This window comes from Pezoporus wallicus, unplaced genomic scaffold (genome assembly GCF_028554395.1).
Source record: "Pezoporus wallicus isolate ANWC-B61680 ecotype Strahan unplaced genomic scaffold, APGP_CSIRO_Pwel_v1 scaffold_11491, whole genome shotgun sequence".
NCBI lineage: Eukaryota > Metazoa > Chordata > Aves > Psittaciformes > Psittacidae > Pezoporus > Pezoporus wallicus.
This window is the reverse complement of record NW_026642649.1, coordinates 3,148,872-3,171,172: the sequence shown is the minus strand read 5'-3', so window position 1 is coordinate 3,171,172 and position 22,301 is coordinate 3,148,872. Positions and strand designations below refer to the sequence as shown.

Genomic DNA, 22,301 nt, shown 5'->3' with positions numbered 1-22,301 from the left:
AAAAACAGTGAACTGTACCATCCTTCAAAACAACAAGCTGAGCTGGATCCTGCTGCAGATCTGATGTTTAACTGAGAATCTGGATTCCGCTTTGCTCAAGGGCAACTGATTGGTTCAGAGGTGAAAAAGAGGTTAAGATGACTGATAAATTACCGTGAAAGAGATGCCCACCACAGAACAGGAAAGAGGGACTTAGACAGGATTTTTTCATTGAATGGGTGTACTGTGAATGTATGCAAAGGAACAGCAAAGGAAACCTAGTATGCAAGCACTGGTTTGGGCTTAAATTTCTTCACAGTAGCTTGTATGTGGCTATGTTTTAGGCTTGTGTTGCAAACAAGTTTTGACAGCAAACTGATGTTTTAGTTACTGCTGAGTAGTGCTTACACAGCATCAAGACCTTTTCTGCTCCTCACTTTAACCCTTCCAATTCTCCCCCCACCCCACCAGGGTTGGGGGCATTAAGCAAGCGGATGTGCTGAGCATAGCTGCCAGCCAGGGTTAAACCACGACAGTACATTTTCTTTCTACTCTACTGTGCCTGCCCTGTTGGGCAAAGGTGTTTATCAGGCACTGATGTACTATAAGGTCCCAGTAACTTCTCCAACTTGCTCCAACATAGGGAGCCTCCATTACCCTGGGCCAGGGTGTGCTTCATGTGACACTTATGTGCCTTGAGCACTTCCAGCCTGTTTATGCCCAGATCACTGGTGCCAGAAAGCAAGTTAAAGCAATGAAATTAAGTCCAATCTTTTTGTTTGACAAGATAAACAATGCAGGTGGGGGGAAAGGCAGAGCTTGCAATGAAATGATCACATTCCTTTATTCCTCCCCCATGTTATCTCAACTGAGGAGGCAATCATAGAATCCCAGACTGGTTTGGGTTAGAAAAGACCTTAAGATCATCCAGTTCCAACCCCCTGCTGTGGGCAGGGATGCCTTACACTAGACCATGATGCCCAAGTCTCTGTCCAACCCACATAGTGGTGGCATCAGGGCGTATTTGATAGGGCTTTCCTCTGTTTCTGTGAAGAAACACTTTCTAGTTTAGAGAGAAAGCTAATATGTCAAACAGCCTTAGGGATGCCCTGTGAGTGTCAATACAGGAGCGCACACTTTTCCAGATGGAACTAACATGCAGTTTCTATCTGTAGCTAGCTGAGAGCTGCTAAAAATTTTGGCTCTGCTCTGAACCAGGCTTGTCCTTTGCCTGTGCTCATCGAAACTTCTAGAAAGAGAGAACTGACCAGGCTTAATGAAGGTTATGCTTTAAGTGAGATGGTTTTCGGAAGCAGGCTACAAAAAGCTAAGTCTGGATCTTCGTCATCTTTGGAAGCCAGAGAGGGACTCTTCATCAGGGACTGTAGCAATAGGACAAGGGGTGATGGGTTCAAACTGAAACAGGGGAAGTTCAGGTTGGATACAAGGCAGAAGTTCTTCCCTGTGAGGGTGCTGAGGCACTGGCATAGGCTGCCCAGAGAAGCTGTGGCTGCTCCATCCCTGCTCCCACACCAAAGCTCCCAGGACAGAAAGCTGGTGCTGCGCATCACCTCCATCACCTGTGGTGAGCTCTGGAACAATGTCACCACCATGGCAATCCACCCTTGCTTAGCCACTTAAAACTCCATCTGCGTACTGCACTCAGGGCAGCACTCTCAGGCGTCCCAGAAACCACATTCCAAAATGCAAACCCCTGCTCCTACACCTAAGGTGCCATGACAGAAAGCTTTTGCTGGGCATCAGCTACACATGGTGAGCTTCGGAATACTACCACCAGCCTAGATATCCACACTTGCTTTGCCACCTAAAACTCCACATATACTGCCTCTCCAGGCAGCGCTTTCAGGTGACTGAGAAGCCATTCTTTACAATGAGGGTGATAAAACACTGGCACAGATTGCCCAGAGAGGCAGTGGATGAACCATCCCTGGAGACATCCCAGGCCAGGCTGGATGTGGTTCTGGGCAACCTGGTCTGGTTGAAGATGTCCCTGCTCATTGCAGGGGTTTGGACTGGATGAGCTTTGAAGGTCTCCTCCAACCCAAACCATTCTATGATAATTTATAGTGTTGAGTACAAAATGCACATAAAAATACAACAGTGCTAAACAATACTATAAAATTAGATCATAAATAGCAAAAGAAAGCATCAAACTAAAAAGACTACATATAAATGTTGTATTTTAGGCAAAATCTGAAAAATAAAAAGTATTTAGGTAGAAAAACAAGAACATCACAGGAAACAGTCTTAAATAACACAGACCAGTGAGCAAATGGTTTGAATAGATTATTTTGACATTAACACGTCTGTTCAGTCCACAACTTTCCTAAAAGTAACTTAGAAGAGGAGACTATCTGGCTGTCTGAGAGCTGTGACAGCTACTGAAAACATCTAAAACAAAACCAAACCATCAAACCATTCTTTAAACCAGTGAAAAACCTCAGATTTCATTTATCTGTCCACTATACAGATCTGGTCCTGCCAAAACTGGTGCTGGTTTTTAGCAATTGAGAAAATGGATTTCTTTCAGTAGGATCATGTAAGTATACCTGAAGAAGACTATTATCCCTATGATAACAGTAATGATTGATGTGGTTTGATTTTGCGTCTAGTACTTTGTATCTTTGCAACTTTACACTTACCTGAAATTGGCAGTGATACACTGTGTTCATACTGAGACTCTTCTAACAGCTAGAACAGAAAGTATATGACAGCCCTACAACCTATGGAATAGTAACAGCGTTCAAACTGAGTCTCTTTTCAAATATATAGTTACACTTTAAATTTCATCACCTAATACCATCTTTCAGCTTACTAATTATAGCTGACAAGCTACACATGGACATCATAATTAGATTTTCATTTATTATCTGTAATAACTTAAATAGTTTGTGTCATCATTAGTTAACCTGTAGCTAATACAATAGCTACGCTTTTACCTACTTACGTATTTTCTCTCAAGCTGATCAAATGAACTAGTGCTAATATATGCGATTGAGTTAAGCTTGATGGGAGTACCAGCATGATGTCTAATGATAATGCCTTATTAGACTGCAGAAAAAGCAGCACCTACATGAATGCAAAGATGACCATCTCTAGAGGGGAGGAAAATAAAATCAGGTTTGGGCTAAGTGGATGAAAAGGAGCATAAGGCTTTGAAGACTGTCTCCTTTATCAAATCCTGTCATTAGGAAACTTTCAGATACCCACATCCTCAGATGGAAAATCAATTCCTTCCATTTTAACATACCAATTTCATTTTTCAAATGAGTTTTCTGCTTCTAAATGTTATTGGAGCAGTCATTCAGCCAAAACCTGCAGTCTTAGTTTTGTCTAGGAATTGGATAAGCATAAAAAAAGTCCATTACGGTAGACACATTAGAAACATAAAAATAGTCTGAGTTTTGAAATTGCTATATTTATTGAACTAACCTCCCACTGTTAAACTAAACTGATCAGTTATGTCATCAGATTTCTGCATAGGGCCCCTGAGACTGGAATATTATGGAATGAAAAGTTTTTCAACAATTTTTTGTTATCACTTCTTTCTCTTCCATCCATTAGGTGTTAAAATGAGGTACCATAGCTGGTTTAAACAGGCAGCTATGCTGCAAGATGATCCTAGTAGGAAGCTTACACCCCAGGCACAGAAAAGACCCGTCCTCTGTTATAGTGCAGCGCTGGTGAGACAAGACGTAACAACCCGTTGAGCCTTTATTAACTTATTTTATCCTTTGAAGACTTAGCAAGCATGCTGTGACATTTTGTGCCTTACAGATACGGCTCTCAACAACAGGCTTGGTTCTACTTCAATGGCTCAACTGTTTCTCACAGCAATTACTGTTTCTATTTCCACCCTTTTCAGGTGGCTGTATTGATGAACATCACAGGATGACACACCAGGTTATTTTTTCCTCAAAGACTTCACTACTGCCATGCTATTTTGACATGATTCCCACTTATCTTTTATCATACCAGGCTTCTAAGCTTACGCATGTGATGTTATACACTTCCACCTGAACAACTGGCATTTTGGGTCAGAAAAACTTGTCTTAATACTGTTAAAAAACATTCTGAAGTTCAGAACATCACAGAAGAGACTTCCTCAGGCTCAACCACCACTTCCTATATAAGCTGTAACTCCAATGAACAGTGACACACAAGTACTATACTATCTTTAGATGTTTATAGAGACATCTCTGTGCTCAAGAGCTGAGCTGACTACTACACTTCTGGCACAGAGCTACAAAAGGCTTCCATCCCTCATGGCAGAGGCTGTAAGGTGCACACTTCCTAAGCAAGGGACTTTCCCTATCACATCCAAATGATACAGGAGCAAGAACTGCACCTGCTCAGAGAGGACGATACAAGCCTGTCTGCATTCATTTTTTGTATTTTGAAATAATTTCTCACATTTATTTTACTGTGAGATATTTTTGTTTCTAAATGTTGATTAAATGCAGAAAAAATTGGTGTTTGGTTCTTACTCATATTGATTTCCCTAACTTACCCTCTCTGCCAAACTTTCTATTCAGAATCACAGTACGCTGCATATGAACTAAGCTTTACATTTTCTTGGAGTGATGTACAATAAGCAGGTCTAAAGTATTGCCCTGAAACAATACATTTTCTACCTTCCATCACTGAATGAATAAATATTCCTATATTGTATCCTATATGAGTTTTGCAGAAAACTCCTCCTAGGTATAAAGAGGGACTACTAAAGAATAACCAAATGGCTTCAGAACTGGCCTGAATGTGCGTCTGATTTCTTCACAAACTAGTCTGTGGTTTTGGTTTTGGTTTTAAGTGTGCATTAGTTCATTAATTTTATAGGATTTTATAACTACTGCCTTTCCCTTGCAAGTAGACTTCTCCTGTATGACTAATCCATGGTCCTCTTGATCACTGTCAGAGTGAGCTAGTTTCTCGTATCTTGGAAGAAAACCCTGCAACTCTGAAGCCAGCTACTCCAACAACTCACTTGAATGCCTAAAACCCAAGTCTCATGCAGTGTCACAGTGACACCTTCTCCATGTGGTATGGGAGTCCAGACTAGTGCATAGGTTGGTGCAGCATGAGGAAGATCTGAGTTGCCAAGTTAGTGCTGCCTACTTTCAGGAACGCTGATGATTTAGCAGGAGAGAGAGCTGGCTAGGAAACCAGAAGCTGTCCTTAAACACTGTGCTGTGGGCAGCACAATCAAATGTCTTTTGAAGACTGAAGCCGAAATCCAATTATCTGTGAGGAAGTGAAAGGTAGAAGATAGAAACCTTTGGGATCTAACTAGGGAGCTCAGGATTCATCGCCATTTATCAATCATCAAGTTAAAGATATGTGTATGTTACAGACTGACACAGGTTTTTTGCCTTTTTTTTTTCTATGAGAAAGGTTAAAGTTGGATGATGGTCTCACGAGTGCCACTTTTGTGGCTATGCAATATTTAACAGAGTTTAACAATACAACACACAAAGACATTTGAAATCTAATTAATCTCTTGACATTCGACTAAAAGTCAATGCAGTGAACCGCAAGATGAATAAGGATACCTCATCCACAAAGGCTGATCTTTCTTTCATGAGGTGCAAATGAGTTATCATCATCTGACTACAAAGTTTATTGCAGATCTCTTCCTTTTTAATAACTGTGCCTGCTTTAAGCACCTAGTATGCTTTCTTAATTCGATGTTGAATGTAACACGTGCTGTAGCTGACATTCTACATTTCCATCAAAGGTCCTTCCTTAGGACCTTAGTTTTTACCAATACTACTTGAAGTCCCATGTACTAGTAATAGCTGTTGCATTTTGACACCATTCAAAGACAATTTTTATTGTTCTAAACCCCACAGTTTCACTTCTACTTTAGTTCCTGAGATTTCAACAGCATTAACACATAAAGTTTAAGATTTGCTGTACCGTATTAATAGAAACTGGTTTTGGGCATTCAGACAAGCATCTTTTCTCACAGTGCTTGTGGTGATTACTTCAGGACAGGAGCCAAAAACAGGATCACAGCAGTAGAGACTGAAAAAGGTCATCCAATTCTACACGACTGTATTGAACTTTATATATAAACCATCTCCTTAGAAGACCATCATGAAAAACAAAAAACCAAATAGTTTATGGAGTATAATGAGATTCCAAAAAAGCTGAAAATGTAAACTGTTTGTAAGTAGTCCTGGGCTGCAAGCAAGTTACTACATTAGCTTTGAATGACCAAGGAAACCTTTCCCAAAGACAGAATTGCTGGGAATTACTTTTCACACATACTACCGAAGATAGTTGTTCATATAATGTAGTAGATTTGAGGCATTATGAGGAATAAACAGCTGCAGACAACCAGAAGTTATCACAAGATTTACCTTCCAACAACCTGCTTTGTTCATTTCTTCAGAATGAGGATCCTGCTTTGTCCTGGGTCACCCAACAATAAGCACGTGCTATACTGGGATTTGCTCCCATGCACTGATTGATCCTGTGAGATCATGACATGGGTTACCCTCCATAGGCATGGAACAATACACTGTTGAACTCAGTGGTTACAAACCTAAACCAGAAGACTGCAGGTAGCCTAAAAAGCAAATGGGTGTGAATACAGAAAAGACCAGGGAGATATATTAATGAATAGATATTAACAGGCCTATAAGTAGACCTCAGGATGCTACATAAGTGTTCAAGTTTTATGCTTTGCAATTTAGTAAATGCTAATGGAAACGGAATTCACAGATGGCAGGTTTTACCTCCACCAGTAAAAACCATTACATTCCAGGATGTAAACTGAGATCAGTCAGCCCCACTTTGATCATGTCGTAACTTTATGGTAAAAGAAGGAAAACTGTTCAAGAATGATTCTCCTCTTTCATTTACATTCTTTAGTTGCTACCTGAAGGTGAAATTACATCCTTTGGTTTTCAGCAACCTAATTTATATTGGGATGGTCCAAGATAATAGGTTACAAATGTAATGTTTTCTAAAATTCTATAATTTGGAAATTTTAGGTATCAAAATTCCTTCCTTTCTGTAAGTGTACAAGTACATACATATGTGTATTGTGCACATCAAGTATGGCACTATTGTTTGCTGTACATTAGCCAGGACTATTTAATTGATAAGACAATATTATTGCCTTTCCCTAAGTTATGGCACTACCATAGATTTCTCTACTTTCCTCAGATACTAGTTACTATAGAGTGAATAAATAGTTTGTGTATTTGGGCCTCCATGTTCTCTCAAGTTAACTTAAAATCATCCAATGATTTCAAAAGATGGGGAAAGGGAGTAAAGAGACCGGCAAGGAGAAGCCAAAACAGAGGGAAAGAGGGTAAGTCTCATGCTTTTAGAAAACCATGCTAAAAATGACCACTGTTGTCTTGGATTTTTAACATCTCACCCTAACTATTCATAAGAGACCCTATATTAATCCCAGTCTCCTTACTGAATCCAGTCTCAGTAATTAAACTGAATCATATTATTCCCTTCTGATTATTAAGTGGACATCATCATTAATGTTAACAGAACAAATGTTTAATAGCTGATAACACAAACACAAGCTCTTTTAAATTCCCTCTGCAACTTTAGCTGCATATGCTATTCTCTCTTTCACTTTTAAACATTACAAGTGGTGATCATCACATGTCTGATATATTGTCACACAAAAGGAAACAGTTCAGGGGACAGAGAAACTAATGTTGGGCAATCCACCCTGTACGCAAGTCGCTGAAATGCAGAACCCTGTAACCGGTATTAACATGAAATCACGGAAGTAGTAATGATGCAAGTGCATCATGCAGGATTTCCTTGAGAAAGGGGAAAGTTCAACACGTAAGCTGCAACCCATTAACTATATAGAGAACCTAATACAACTTCTCTGAGCAAGGGATTGTTCTGAAGGCTAACAAACAGGCACAAAATGAAGCAGTGACACGGGTCTCTGAATGATCTGTCTGTAAAAACAGGGCTTCTTGGCAGCTGAAGAGATGGAAAGAAATCTCGCTGCTAATATCTGGACTTCTGGAAACAAAAACCTTGACAGGTCTGACCCCTAACCTGGGCTCCTTATGATGTTTAACAAGTGCTTAAGGGTTTTAATTTTTTAAGCTCCATATATACATGAATTATCACACTGTAATGGGGAAATAAGGGAAATTGATGACACATAATACTCTGCCTTCAGCCTTTTCTTTTTGAAGACAGCAGAATAGCTCATGAATGTTGAATGCCTTCATTAACAGCATGGACACAGACTGTTAATAGGATGGAGTAAAATGCACCTTCAGCAAGTTTCCAGGTGACACTGAAATGAGGCAAGCAGTTGATGTGATGCAGGGCTGAGCTAACATTGAGGAAGAACTCAAGAAGCAGGAGAGCTAAAACAATGGGCTGCCACAAACCTCTTTGAGTCTGACAAAGGCAAATACAAAGCTGTGCACCTGGGAAGGGATAAATTAATGTAAGTGTACAGGCAGAGGCTGAAAATACATACACCATGTGGTTCACTCTCCTAAACATCTTGGCTGCCCTCCTCTGGACTTGCTCCTGTCTGTCAATGGCTTGTTACAGTTTGGAGCTTGGAACTAGTCGCTATTCTAGATGAAATCTCACAAGTGGCAAATACAAAAGAATAATTACTTTTCTCCATGTTCCAGTCACTCTATTGTATCACAGCCCTCTGCCTTTATTCCTGCAAGGGCACACTGCTGCCTCATGTTCAACTTTTCTATTTGGACTCCGGGATCCTTTTCTGCCAGATGGAGCTTAATTTCTACTTTACCAGATCATGTTCTTCTCTATCACACAAAAATGATCCAAAAAGGACAAGTTGAGTATCAAAGCCAGTGGCAGAAGTTTAAGCTATTTTCCTGTAGTGAGCACCGTAGACTTATACTGGCAGTGGAAAGGATAAAATGCCCTCTAGTTTGTATGGAATAACTTTTCTCCCTTTTTCATCCAAAGGAAAGCTTGAAGTCTTCAATTACAAGATCAATACCTTCACAACAATCCTTGCAAACCAAATTTCAGAAGTGCTTGACTTGACACTTGGGCCCTTAATCAATAAAGCACTGGCCAAAATCCAGTTTTCCAGGACTCTGAACATTAGCCAATGGGGAAAAGAGATGAGAGTCTTACTTGAGATTTATTTTTGGCTGCTGTGCTGTTTTTCCTAGTCAGGATGCTGAAGTTCTGTGAGCCCAAGAGTGTTACCTAATAGCTAATAGCCTGACAGTATTACTGGAGTAATTCATAAAATAGCACAAGGAAAAGGTAAAGACTTTTATGATGTTTCTATCCCACTTTCTTCATTTGGAAACTAGCATGATGGAAGCAGCACAAACATCGAAACCCCAAGAAACCCCAAGGAGTTCTAAGTGTAACAGGCAGTCTGCTGATAAATAACCAAAGAATCAGAATCCTGTGAACCATCCCTCTCCAATTCAGATGTATTTCCCTCTCTTTTCTTTTGGCCTTATTCTCACACCACTAGCCTCATAATGGATCTGTTTGAAACAAAGGAGAGGAACACATTACTAGCTACCCTGTGTTTTATTTCATCTCCTGAACGACAGCACTGTTCATTCAATCCCATCATAGTGAAAAGGATCAGGAATTCAACTTTCCCACTTTCTGGGTGAGTGCTTTAACTGCTAAGGTAATTATAAAAAGAAGGGCACAACCATTACTACCAATCTTGATGGAGTTTTATGCTGGTATGTGTATCTCATATCTAAAACAGAGTCTTCAGATTTCCTTATCACCATCAGTGCTTATACTTAAACCATTACTCATACTATGTCTCATCTGGCTTCTTCTCTCATGACTACAGAAAAGCCACACTTCCATGAAATTTCCCTCTCACACCTCGCCCAATCTTTTCTTAGAGGTATTCAAAAGGTTTTCTCTCATCTCCTGGATTCACAAGAGACTTAGCAGTCTCTTCACTGTCCCCCTATTCACAAGTCTTCCTTTTCCTTCTGCACTATGCTATATATTGTTATGCAAATACTCTAGGTCTTTGATTTATGACAAATGATATGAACAGTAGCGTAGATCTGTATTGCTGGATGCCAGTCATTTACAATAAACAAAAGGAATTCTCTCTATGTGCATATTTCTAAAGAAGTTGTTGAATTTACATAGATTTCCAACTACAGAAACTTCCTTTTTATTTTGTAAAACAGAACCAGGTTCTAAATAAATGGATCTTCAAGAATAAAACACAGTGAAATGAAGACATGGAATGGTTTGAAGACTAAGACTTCACAGTCAGCTTGGGCTCCACGCCACTAGCCTGTATCACTGGACTGGAAGAGGAGCTAGGTTTTTTAGAAGTGCAGAAATATTGTACAATTTAATCTTTCACAGATGTGAGCAGTGAGAAAAGGAAGAAGGGGCAGAGGCTCTCTCCCTGCGTTCTGCACTGGTACGGTCAGAGCTCTAGCCCACTCCTTTTTAAAGCCATCCTTCATAGGCATAATCTAACTTTCAGCCAGTGACTCCTTAGAAACCACATTTCCTCAGAGGAAAAGGTTTCTAAAAGTTAAGTTTATAATCAAATCAGTAAGGGAGGTAGATGAAGCGATGAGTAGCAGTCCGTTATAACACAATTACCTAACAACCACTCCAGAATATAAATACATTCAAGTCTACAGTTTCACACAGTGCCAGACATTACAAAAGACTGGGAAACATCTGTAGTAAAGAGAATAACTGAAGACAACATACCTTCTTCAAAGAGTAACACCATGTTTGTGTTTTTGTTAGCAACCATGTTATTCAATAAGGCAATTACAGTTTGCATTGTGTTCCCAAGGATACTGTCTTGGTGTTCCTGTATAAAATACAACAAAAATCAGAATAAAAATTATCTAGTTTGCCTTTTGCAAGGTTAACAGAAGACTATTCACTTCCAAAACCACAGTGATACATAAACAATACTTTTTCAGTTCCTTAAAGGTCAACATCTAAAGTGCTAGAAACCTAGCCAAATCTCTTAGAAGCCTCTATTCAGCTTCACCCCGTATTAATTTTCTTCGTACTAGAGCACTTTAAACTGGATCATAAGGAGAAGAGACAAAGAACAGGGGCTCACAGCCTTTTGGAGGACCATTAGTTTCCTACCAAACCCCTATATATATATACACACACATATATATGTGTACATATATATTATGCATATATATGTGTATATGTATGTGTATAAATACATATATATGTGAGTGTGTGTATATATATATCTCTATATATATATGGGCCAAGAGGCCAAACGTTTTACTTACTTTACATAGAACTTTGATATGTCAGTTATGATCTCTATAAAGAGCACAATAAATATCTGTTCCTCTGAAGGCTTAATACACAGCCTGATAAATGGAAAAGCAATGTTGGAAAGTATAGACACCACAGTCTTCAAAAGATAAGGTAACTAATACAGAAAAGAGATACCATAAAGCCATGGTACTAAACATAAATTTGAAGTTATTTCCTACAGATAGCTGAAGGGTAAGAATCACAGTTGTTCCAGAGATCAACATGTTTATCTGGTAGTCTATCTTCTTATTCACTCTCCAAAAGAACATTCAGAAAACAATAGAGAAACAGTAAGAATGATTGTGTTCCTGAAGATAATGATACATCCACTGAGAATATACAACTCATAGAAGCAAAGAAGTTTCACAAGTGCCAAAATGAGAGCTGACTCACGTACTGTCTTTGCAAGTACAGTATTTCCATTACTGCCCCATATGTTTCAAGTAAATATTTTCTAGTAAAATTCCCTTTGGAGATACACAATTACAAGAGAAGCTGGTAGTTGTTTACAATAGTGATCTTGTGCATTCAGCAGGTTAATAACATTAAAACGAAGCCACATTTGCCTTTAATAGACACAATTTATACAACTGTCTACTGAAAGACTAGCACCGATGCTTTTATTTATATCAAAGCATACGTAACAAAACTTACCTTCCCCTAAGCACACATAGACTAGCATTCAAGATGGGAATGTCAATACTTTGGGGAAGGAAAATGTTCTCTTAGTGAAGAAAATAATCTTACAAATGGCATACTCAGCTGTACAACTCGAGTTTTAACACGTATCGCAGATGGGTTTTGATAAGATACTTATTAGGTTTCAAGAAGCTACAGGTATGTTTTGCCTAGATAAGCCATCGCTGATTGCTGTTAGGCTCGATTTTAGAGGTTTATATAAAAGTATTTAACTTCTTCATAACGTATGAAGGAGCAAAGCGGATGTGATTTGTGTGCACAGCACCACAGACTGCGGACATTTAATGAACAGTGCACTTGACAGCTTTAATAAAACATAGCCTTTGCCAGCAGAGATAATTAGAATTGAAGCAGCAAAATTCTAGTGTTTGGCAACACAGATGAAACAACTTCATTAAAATGTAGAGCTTTGGTGAATGAAAGGCAGCAAAGCATTGGACCCTGAAGAATCAGCCTTCTCAAAACTAATTGCTTCAGTGCTTAAAAAGGACAGCTAAGAAATACCAAGGGCATAACAAGGAAATACTAGGATAAAAAAAAGCAAGCATGGAAGATAAATCAGGCTTTTCAAATAGGACTACATTTTATTTAAGCCATTAAACTTTTCATTCTAATGTTGAAGGGTTGTAACATTAACAAAAGAACTCAGTTGAAGCATTCTAAAAAGCCAGTTAGGTAAAAGGGTGTGAATTAGAAAAGTGGGAGTACGTATCTTGGCAAGATACTATGGCTAAAGCTGCCATTTCTCTTCCTTTAAGTGGATTAGAAATTAGAACAGCGTAGGCAAACTACAGTATTTTAATTACATTTTAGATAACAAAAGAGATAGCAATTGTGATAAGAGGCTACCAATTTGGGAGACTTCGCATACAAGCCTCCTACTCCTGTATCTAAGAATCCAGAAGAAATCATACTAAATGCTACATTTACAGATACCCTTTAATTAAAGTATATATATATATATATATATATATATATATAAATATACCCCAATATCAGTATACAAATACATTCTCTTACCACACCAAGCTTCAGATTTTCAGTGGCCTAACAATCTAATCTTTTTATTCTGGAAGTCATTTGTTACATCCTTTGCACTTCCCAAACCTCCTTGTTATCTTGGAGACAACCAGGTCCTTTTATCTGTGTTGATGGTCAGAATCTCACAAGGCAGAAGGAGAAAAGGTGACATTTAAAACAAAGAGAGCTCTAAAGAATGCTGCCTCTTTTCATTCTGAAGAATGAAAAGTAAATTTTTCACTTTTAGAAGTAAAGCTTCTGTCAAGATCATAAAAGTACTTCTCTTGCACAGCAAACATTAAGAACCGAAAATGTAAGTAAGGCCAGTGTTCTTTCTCTTCTCATTTTATTCTCAAATCCTGTGAGAATACAATTTCAATTACTGGACATGTGGAAAACAATACTATTGTTAAAACCGCCTATTAGTAGGGAAACGAGTTTTCCTCCTTTAAGAGGTCCACTTCATGTCTCAAACTTCTGGAAGTCAAATAAACCAGCCTGGCCTTGAACACCACCAGGAATGGAGCATTCACAGCTTCCTTGGGCAACCCATTCCAGTGCCTCACCATCCTTACAGGGAAGAACTTCTGCCTTATATCCAATCTGAACTTCCCCTGTTTCAGTTTGAACCCATCACCCCTTGTCCTATCACTACAGTCCCTAATGAAAGAAGCCCTCTCCAGCATCCTGAAAGGCCACTTAAATCTGTTCAGAGTTAGAGGCGGACAATCTTCAAGGTATAGATTTCTTACTCTGGAGAACTGAACTTCCTCATATCAAAGAAAATCCAGGCACCCTGGAAGCATTCATGCTGGTATGTTCTGAAGCAATGAAGCTTTAGAAGGAATTGATACCGCCATGGCAGTAACTACAGAAATCTGGAGACTCTTTGGAGAGTCAGCGTATCAGTGAAGCATTTGAACTGCAAAGTTACTTGCGAGCTGCAATAAACCATTACACCAAGAAATTTCCATGCCAAAATATTCACTTCTCAGACTGGTTTTCAGCTTTAATTAAAATCTAGTTCTTGAACGGCTTCAGAATGACAGGCACCAACGAACTGACATCTTATTTTCCACATGGATTTTGCTTTGATGTAAATGGCACTTTGTCACCTCAAGGAAAAAGGTTTAGAGGAGTTTGGGGAATTTCCTGGTGACATTTTTAATTGAAAAACACAGATTCATTAGACTTACCCAAAGGATCACATTAACATTTTTGACTGGAAAAGGTTTGAAGGGTTCAGAATAGAACCTATATTCCTACTATGACACTAGGCAGACAAGGCAAAAGAAATTATGAACTGGTTGCTATAAGTGAAAACTCTACCTAATAAAACACTGATTTTATTCAGTAAAAATTACAATTTCTTAAGTTACTTATCAACACAGTGTTTTTTCAGGTTATACTTAATAAACATTAACTATCAAGAGTAAAGTTGGTTGCTATAATATTAGAGAAATATTATAGGGAGATTTTAGTTTACATGATCTTTGTTTAATATTCATGGTCAAGCCAAGACAAAACACAATTGGCCCAACACTTAAATTACAACAACTCCCTTTCAAATCATAGAATGGTTTGGGTTGGAAGGGAACTTAAAGCTCATCCAGTTCCAGCCCCCTGCCATGGGCAGGGACACCTTCCACTAGAGCAGCTTGCTCCAAGCCCCGTCCAGCCTGGCCTTGCACACTGCCAGCGATGGGGCAGCCACAGCTCCTCTGGTCAACAAAAGCCTTCTCCCTTCTTTCTGTCACAGCAGGTTACAGAATTGTGCATCTCCTCCATTTTAGCACTACTGGTTTTGGACTGCTGAACACTGAAAAGAACTATAATGGATGGTAGACTTTCACGTATGTGTTGGGTTTGTTGTTTGTTAGGTTTGGTTTTTTCCAATCACTTAGTTAAGGACTGTGAACAGTAGCAAAGCTTTACAATAATCACATTATTAAATACTAAAAATGCAGGAAATGAAAAGTGGTTTAGGTTTACTACAATATCTTTGTGAAATATAGGAATAGGGTTTATAAGTAAACTACATCAGTGAAGTTCGTTGTATAAATCCGTGGTATATCATCTCGACTCTCAACTCCATCTCACGTTAACAGTCCCTGATAAACACACTGTTACCTGTCACTTATTCAAGAACTCAAGGACGAATGTGTTTTCTTCTTATGCCAAGCTATGTATATGAAGTCCAAGATTAAAAGGAGCTGGGGTGAAAGTGAAAATCAATGGTCTGAACAGAACTGAACTATGATAAAGAAAGTACAGTTTCTTATTCTATGTAAATACCAGAATCACATTTTCTCTTATAGACACAGCAGGAAGAAAGTTTACTGTTACCCAAAAATCTCCTACAAAGATATGAGCCACTCATCAGCTTAACTTGGCATTCAACATATAAGCCACCAATCCCATTCTTCAGCCAAATTCTGTGTGAGGTTACATGATCTTGTTCTATTATAGTTGACCAGAGGAACAGCATATAGTTAGGATGAAAGACTGAAAAAAATCTGAAGACTAAAAAGATACTCAACCAAAAGATAGTCAACTTCAAGGCTAAATGACAGCACCTTCTCCTTGCTTATATCATTCTAGGATGTTGCTGCAGTTTCCAGGCTCCACAGAGTTTGCTTTTAAATTAGTTCTGCCTGTGGCTTGAGGCAGAAATAACACTTTTTCCTTTCATCGTGATCTTTCTACTTTCATTTGTTTTGCATTTAATACTTTGCCTCTACCTGTGAGCCTAGAAAAAGTGAACATGATGAAGCTCACTTTAGTAGATCATATTTCAGGCATGTCTTTCAGCAAAATACTTATGAATTGACAGCCCCATTTTAGCTCTCCAAATTCCTGACAGCACGAATGCAACACCAACAACAGGAATTCTATCTGCCAGCCATGGGAATTCACTGACATTGGAAGACAACCATTTCCTTAGCTGGCAGGGATCTGACAGTGATGCTGGACTACGAAGAGGCATCTGAGCCAGAAGCGATGAGAAGGAAGTAAAATGGAGAAAAGACAGCTAAGAAGAATGGCAATAATAACAACAATAATTATTATTATTAAAAAACACACTTGCACATGTATGTGCCAACAGATTACTATCCTTGTGAATTTAAGATGGTGCCTAAATGAAAAGATAGCATATATAGATTAGATACATGAAAGTTCTCCACTGTGAGGGTGCTGAGGTGCTGGCACAAGGTGCCCAGAGAAGCTGTGGCTGCCCTATCCCTGTCAGAGCCTTGGACGACACGGTCTAGTGGAAGGTGTCCCTCCCACAGCAGGAGGTTGGAACTGGATGAGCTTTAAGGTCCCTTCCAACCCAAACCAATCTGCGTTTCTATGATTTAGTCACTTGAGTGAAAACATAAATGTCTTCACAGGTACTATGAAAGAAAAGACACATGCATAAAGCATGAACAGTCCTCATTACCCAGAACATTTAACTAGGAAGAAAAGACAGAAACCACAAATTTCTTCACCAGGTGTATATATATGTATATAAAATAAAATAAATATAGCAGAGTGAATTTTGAAATGGCCTGAGCTCTACTCCCGTGGTGGCAATCTCAATAGTGCCAAGCAGTAGACAGTGTGAAAAACTGATGGTACAGCTATACTGAGCACTACAGGGTCAGCTGGTACCCTGCTGGTATTCCCCGAGATGCTCTTTGTGCACTTGTCCAGCACAAGTCAAGCACCACTCCTGAGAACTCTCAGTTGTTCTGACTTCAACTCCTACATATCAAAGAGGAGCAAAGGCACAACTCAGTGTTTAAAAGTAACTCAGATCTACAAGAATACAAGGACACCAGTTCTGCTTCTCATAAGCATTTGCAAAACAGTATCAGATGTTATGACTTTAAAGAAAGAATACCTCCTGCTGCTACATATGATATCAATTCATTCAATTTTTATAGGAGATTAACAGATGGATCAAAGACACTGTTAGAGTGACTAACACTGGCAAAATAGGAAACTCTTCTAAAAAATTCCTACTTCTTAAAGACAGGGGAAATCAGTCTGCATTTTATTACTGCTATTATTAACAAGAGGTTGAACACCATTTTTTAATTGGCACATCTTTCAGGGTGATCTCCAAATGATTTATTACAGTTTTTTTTCATAGCCTCACCCCACCTCTCCCCCTCAAATCACTTCTATTTTGGTGCCTACATATTGATTCAAGAAATGAACTTTAGGAATACAGGTTTGAAAATTGGGATAGGTTATAAAAATAAACCCTGGTTAATGACAGAGCTATATTCCAGTCATCAATACGTGTTTTCTTCTGAGCACAGGTTCAATTAAAATCTTCATGCTTTCCATCACTGTTAAGGAATTTATTGCCTGGAAACATAAGGAGATACTCTATAAAGGCACTGGGAACAATGTGCCTTACAACCCCCAAAAGACTGACCTTCTCCTTCCCTGCCATGTAGGTCATTTCAGTACCAAACACATACTAAATGATTATATGAGAATTTCTCTCTCTTGCTTTAAAAGGAGGGCAGGATACACTAAATATGTGTATGTACACACACAAATACACACACACATTTACTTGTAAATTATTTTAACTATGACATACAAAATTCAAATGAGTCTATGCCAGCAACACTAAGCAATGACTGCTTTGAAACTTCATGTTGTTTCAAGAGAGAGCTAGATTTTCCATTTGCTCAAACACTGAAGACTTCAAAAGTGTTCCCAGTGTGTGACGGGCACACTCCCTACATCCACAATGGCTCACTATCTCACACCGAGTGCAGAGGACTGAAGTTCTTTTATTTCTCCTCATGTTAAGCAGAAGTCCAGATCATCAGAAGCCTCTGCTACAAGGAGGAAGCAAAAGGAAGCAGCTCCAGGAGGAGACAATGAGAGATGGCAATAAAGCATTTTGCTTAGCAGTCAAAATACTGACTTTGAGCTTCAGAAATCCACCACCAGCCTTTCCTTCTGGGTGATTCTGAATGTGGGATCTGCACTTGGCCACTTCCCCTAAAGCACTCCTGACTGACAGGCTACTGGCTAAACTGGGGTCTACCTTTCTCCACTGCCTCCAGTGCCACTTTGTACAGAAATTCCACCCCGAACACAGAAAGCCTCTCAGTGGAACCTACATAGAAAAAGGAATAACACCATGAAACACTGAAATAACCCAAATACCTCATCCCTTAAACAACACACTTGAGTCCAGAAACCCATGAAGCCATGACCATTTGCTATCAGCAAGGTTCTGCTGCTCTACTCAAGCTGTCGATCAACAGAGTTTCAGACTTGTATGTACTCAGAGGCTGAAAAGAAGATTGATACTGTTAGATCAAAGTAGCATTTTGATGCTGAGAGGCATAGAATGTCATTGAGAACTGCATTTACTGTCACTGGAGGCCAGACATTTTAGCCCGTATACAATGCCACACAATGTGTCATCGCACTGTGAAAGGAAGAAAGAAAAAAGAACCAGAACACTAAATCCACCAAATAATTGGACCACTAGATTTAAACAGCACAGAAACATGTTTTATATGAACTGATAAAAATACTTTGTTAGAACACAAGGGCCTATTAATAAAGGACTTAATTTTTTAATTACTCATAATAAGCCATTTTACAGTTAAGCATTTTTCTTCATTCAATCCATCCTCCCTGAACAGTTATTCATAGTGAAAAATGTGTACAATGGATGTGAGAGGGAATAAAAGGATGAAAGAAGAAAACAGCTAAAACAGAGCTGAAAAGCTGGTAACAGAAATGTTACAAAAGCCAGGGAGAGGAAAGTATGGTATTATTAGCTATTTTCATATCCTAATGGAACATGCAAGTTCCAGGCTGTTACTAAGAGTGGGTCCGTGGCAAAGAGCCCAAATGAGGTCTGAGAAAGGATAATGTACCTTTAATGATTGAAATAGCAAGAAAATTAAATCTAATCATGTTTCATTAAGCATACTCTAGCTCCCATTTTTACTAAATTATTTTATTATGATTTCCCAACTGTCTGTTGAAATAACCTTTTACAGCAATTTAATTCACCATCATAAACAAGTCTCATTTCTCACAATGAAGTCCCCTGGGTTTAGTGAGAGGAGATGGAAAATCTAAACCTTGCCAATCCTGCAGCCACTAAGGTAACCACTCAGGGAGACAAAGATTTTTGTTTTCCTATTTGTGGCTGAGATCATTAAGATATAATTAGAAACGGGTTCATGACTAATACAGCGTCTGTTATGGAGATACCATTCGCCCACCAAGCATCTTCTATACCAGTCTTTAATAAGGGCAGCAGGCATAATCCCCACTTCACTCTCCAGAGAGTTATGCATTAAATGGACTGCATTAGACATCCCTCTCACTCCCCCCTTTTTAATGGAATCTTATTGAGGCATCCAGCATTTTCTCAGTCTCCATTGTTACCATCAAAACCAGTCTGTTTGCTTTCAGCAATATGCTCCTGCAGTGCCATCCAGATGTGAGCCCTAAAGATAGCTACGTGCAGCGAATACAAACCCTGCTCCACAACTTGTTACAGAACAAGAAAATGGGGAACTTCACAAAATACAGAAAGAAATGAATTGGACTGTTTACAGAATAATTTTGTCTCTCTCTCTGCAGTAGTAGCAAAAGGAGCCATTGACCCTTGCACGTGTCCTTTCTGCTTTAGTGAAATGAAATAGCATGCACCAAGCAGAAAGGATGCACCAAGAAGGAAGGACACTTTACTCAAGTAACTGAAAGAAATTAAACTCATTGCAATGCTCCATATCAAATCACATGATGTAGGAATAAAAAAATTAAAAGCAATGTCACCCACCAAACAGTGCTTAAGGATCTGCCACAGGGATCAATTTATGGCCATCAGTTAAACTGCAGAGTGATAACTGTCAGACGCTGTTTTTAATATCATGATGTTTCAACAGGTTGTTTTATTTGGTAGGCAGGAGTTTGAAAGGAACCATATGAAAGAAAAAGACAACAGTTCTAGGGCACAGTTTTGTTTCCTGTACCTATATGGGCAGTAAAGAACTACTTGCTCAAAACAAGCAAGAGACGGGAACTGAATGTGGTAATACAAACAGGGGACTTGAAAGACAAGCCTAAGAAGAAAAAAAAAGAAACTTGCGAAATTTCAGCTGAATCTTTGAGATGATCCTACTGTAATAATTGCAATTAAAATGTTCCTGTGGGTAAACTCAGATTGAATTATGTATCTTTTGGCATATATTTGACTATAAATCTACTTCAGCAAAGCTAGATTTTTAAGCCTGCCTTAAAAAACCAATCATTTCGTAGAACAAAATGTATTTAGAAGCTAAGCATATAAACCAATGTGTAAATGACTACAGTTTAAACCAGAAAGTCCAAAGAAGAATATTACAATTTAAATTGTTTTGCTTTGTAGAAGACTAACATTCTAAAACCTAATCATCATCCCACTCTTCAGGAAGCCATTACCGTAAGGAATGTATTATAGATGACCAAAGCCAAACCAGGCAACTTTCTAGATAAATGATCAGTTCAGAAGCATAATGTGGAAACCTCTGCCACTCAGAAAGCATTTTCATGGCTGTTTAATACTCTCACAAGCTCTTATGTGAAGCACACAATAGCTTGGTACCTTAGTCATCAGAATGCAGCTGGTCAATCAATGTACAGTCAGCAACTGCCACATTCCTACACCAGTATTTATTTAGATGGGTTTGGCAGATACACCTCAGTTGTTTGACAGAGCAGTAATAATGCCACAGTAAAATGGGTCACAAGATCAGTAACGTTGTTCTAAAAGCACACATCTCTGCTTCACTCCAGTATGTATTTTTCCTGAAATGCTTTCTCTTTGCCTTGATATTGTACTAGCGGGAACAGTAAATTGACAGATTCACCTCAATCAGCCTGACAAACTCAAAGTTTGGAAGAAATACAGTTTTTATTTAATGTTCCTTCTATAGAAACAAAAATAAATGTTGAAATTTAGAAATTAATCACCTTGGGTGAACATTTTCATTGATGGCGATTTGTTTCCGTGTGACCCATGGAAAATTCCTCGTAACATTCACATGAACTGTGGTAAGGTCAGGTTTTCTTCCTAGAAATTCTGGTTAATAAAGGATATAATCTGATTCTGGGTTTGTGAAGTCTCATGTTAGGAGGAATCAGCACTCTCAGTCTTTCTGCAACACCTGCATTTCACACATTCGCAGCATGGTGCGAGATGCCCTTCTCTTCACAAGGTCTCCATGTGCGCTTCCTTGGCTCAGTCTGCGATTCCATGATGGGCCAAGTTGGGGTGGGAGTGAGGGAAGCTGCAGAACTGCACCTCAGGCAGCTCTGGGGCATGCATCAGTGACAAACAAGAGCAGCCCTGCTGGCTTCCCAAAGCTGCTGTTCTCCCCTCTTCCCCTGCTCATAATCAACTGATAAATAGCTCCTGGTGGAATCACCACCCCTGGAAGTGTTCATACACCATGCAGACGAAGCCCTCAGTGCCATGGGTTAGTGGTGGCCTTGGCAGTGCTGGGGTAAGGGTTGGAATGGATGAGCTTAAAGGGCTTTTCCAACCCAGCTGATTCTATGATTCCTGGCACCACACGCATTTCTCCTTTATGTCACACCATCCAGCATGAAGAACACTTACGAGATCACAAAGACAATGAGATTTCTAATATAAATAATGTCACATACGTATTTATGTTTATTTTATATATATATATATTTAAAAATTACAATCTGACTATAGGAGAACTAAATAAAGTGAAATGTGCTTAAGGTGTGAGGATGGGAAAAGAGAGCCTGCAGGGTGGGAGGTGAGATTCACCAGTTACTGATAAGAACAGTGGAGGATGGATGATGAAAGATCAAGAATTCAATTTGTTTAATTTTATTCACACCAGAGCCAGCTACCAATCCAGAAGATAACTACGTTTGCTGCATTACTTAAAATGTAGGAGAAAGGCAGCAAATGCTAAGGAACATTTGAAGGAAAGGGGTGTAACAGAAGTAATGTGAAGCTGATGATACCAGTTAAAACTCTAATTAAAAAGGAGTGCAATCATCCCTTTACCCATCCCCAGCCACCTCCCAAATATCTTTTCTCTATTAAGTGTGAAAATTGTCCAATTGTAATGACTAAGTGAAAAGAGCTTTAATATAATATAAATCCTGTGGATCTGTGCTAAATATTGAGAGCTCTGAAACTTGTTCATAGGTTGGGGATCTGCATAAATGGAGGGAGAAAGGTTGTACCTGAAATTTAAAGCAATGCACATGGT

At 39.0% G+C, this 22,301-nt stretch overlaps 1 protein-coding gene across 7 annotated transcripts in view; it reads right to left on the bottom strand.

Annotated features, from left to right (window-relative positions):
* The window catches only part of ULK4 (unc-51 like kinase 4), a 194,810-nt gene that overhangs the window by 77,040 nt on the left and 95,469 nt on the right, over window positions 1-22,301 (bottom strand). For all 7 annotated transcript variants that reach the window (XR_008975160.1, XR_008975159.1, XM_057431492.1 and 4 more), the window contains one exon: window positions 10,720-10,825. Coding sequence is in view for 5 of the 7 variants with exons in the window: in XM_057431492.1 (XP_057287475.1) it covers window positions 10,720-10,825 (106 nt within the window). In the remaining 2 variants the exon portion in view is untranslated. The remainder of the gene's footprint in view (window positions 1-10,719; window positions 10,826-22,301) is intronic.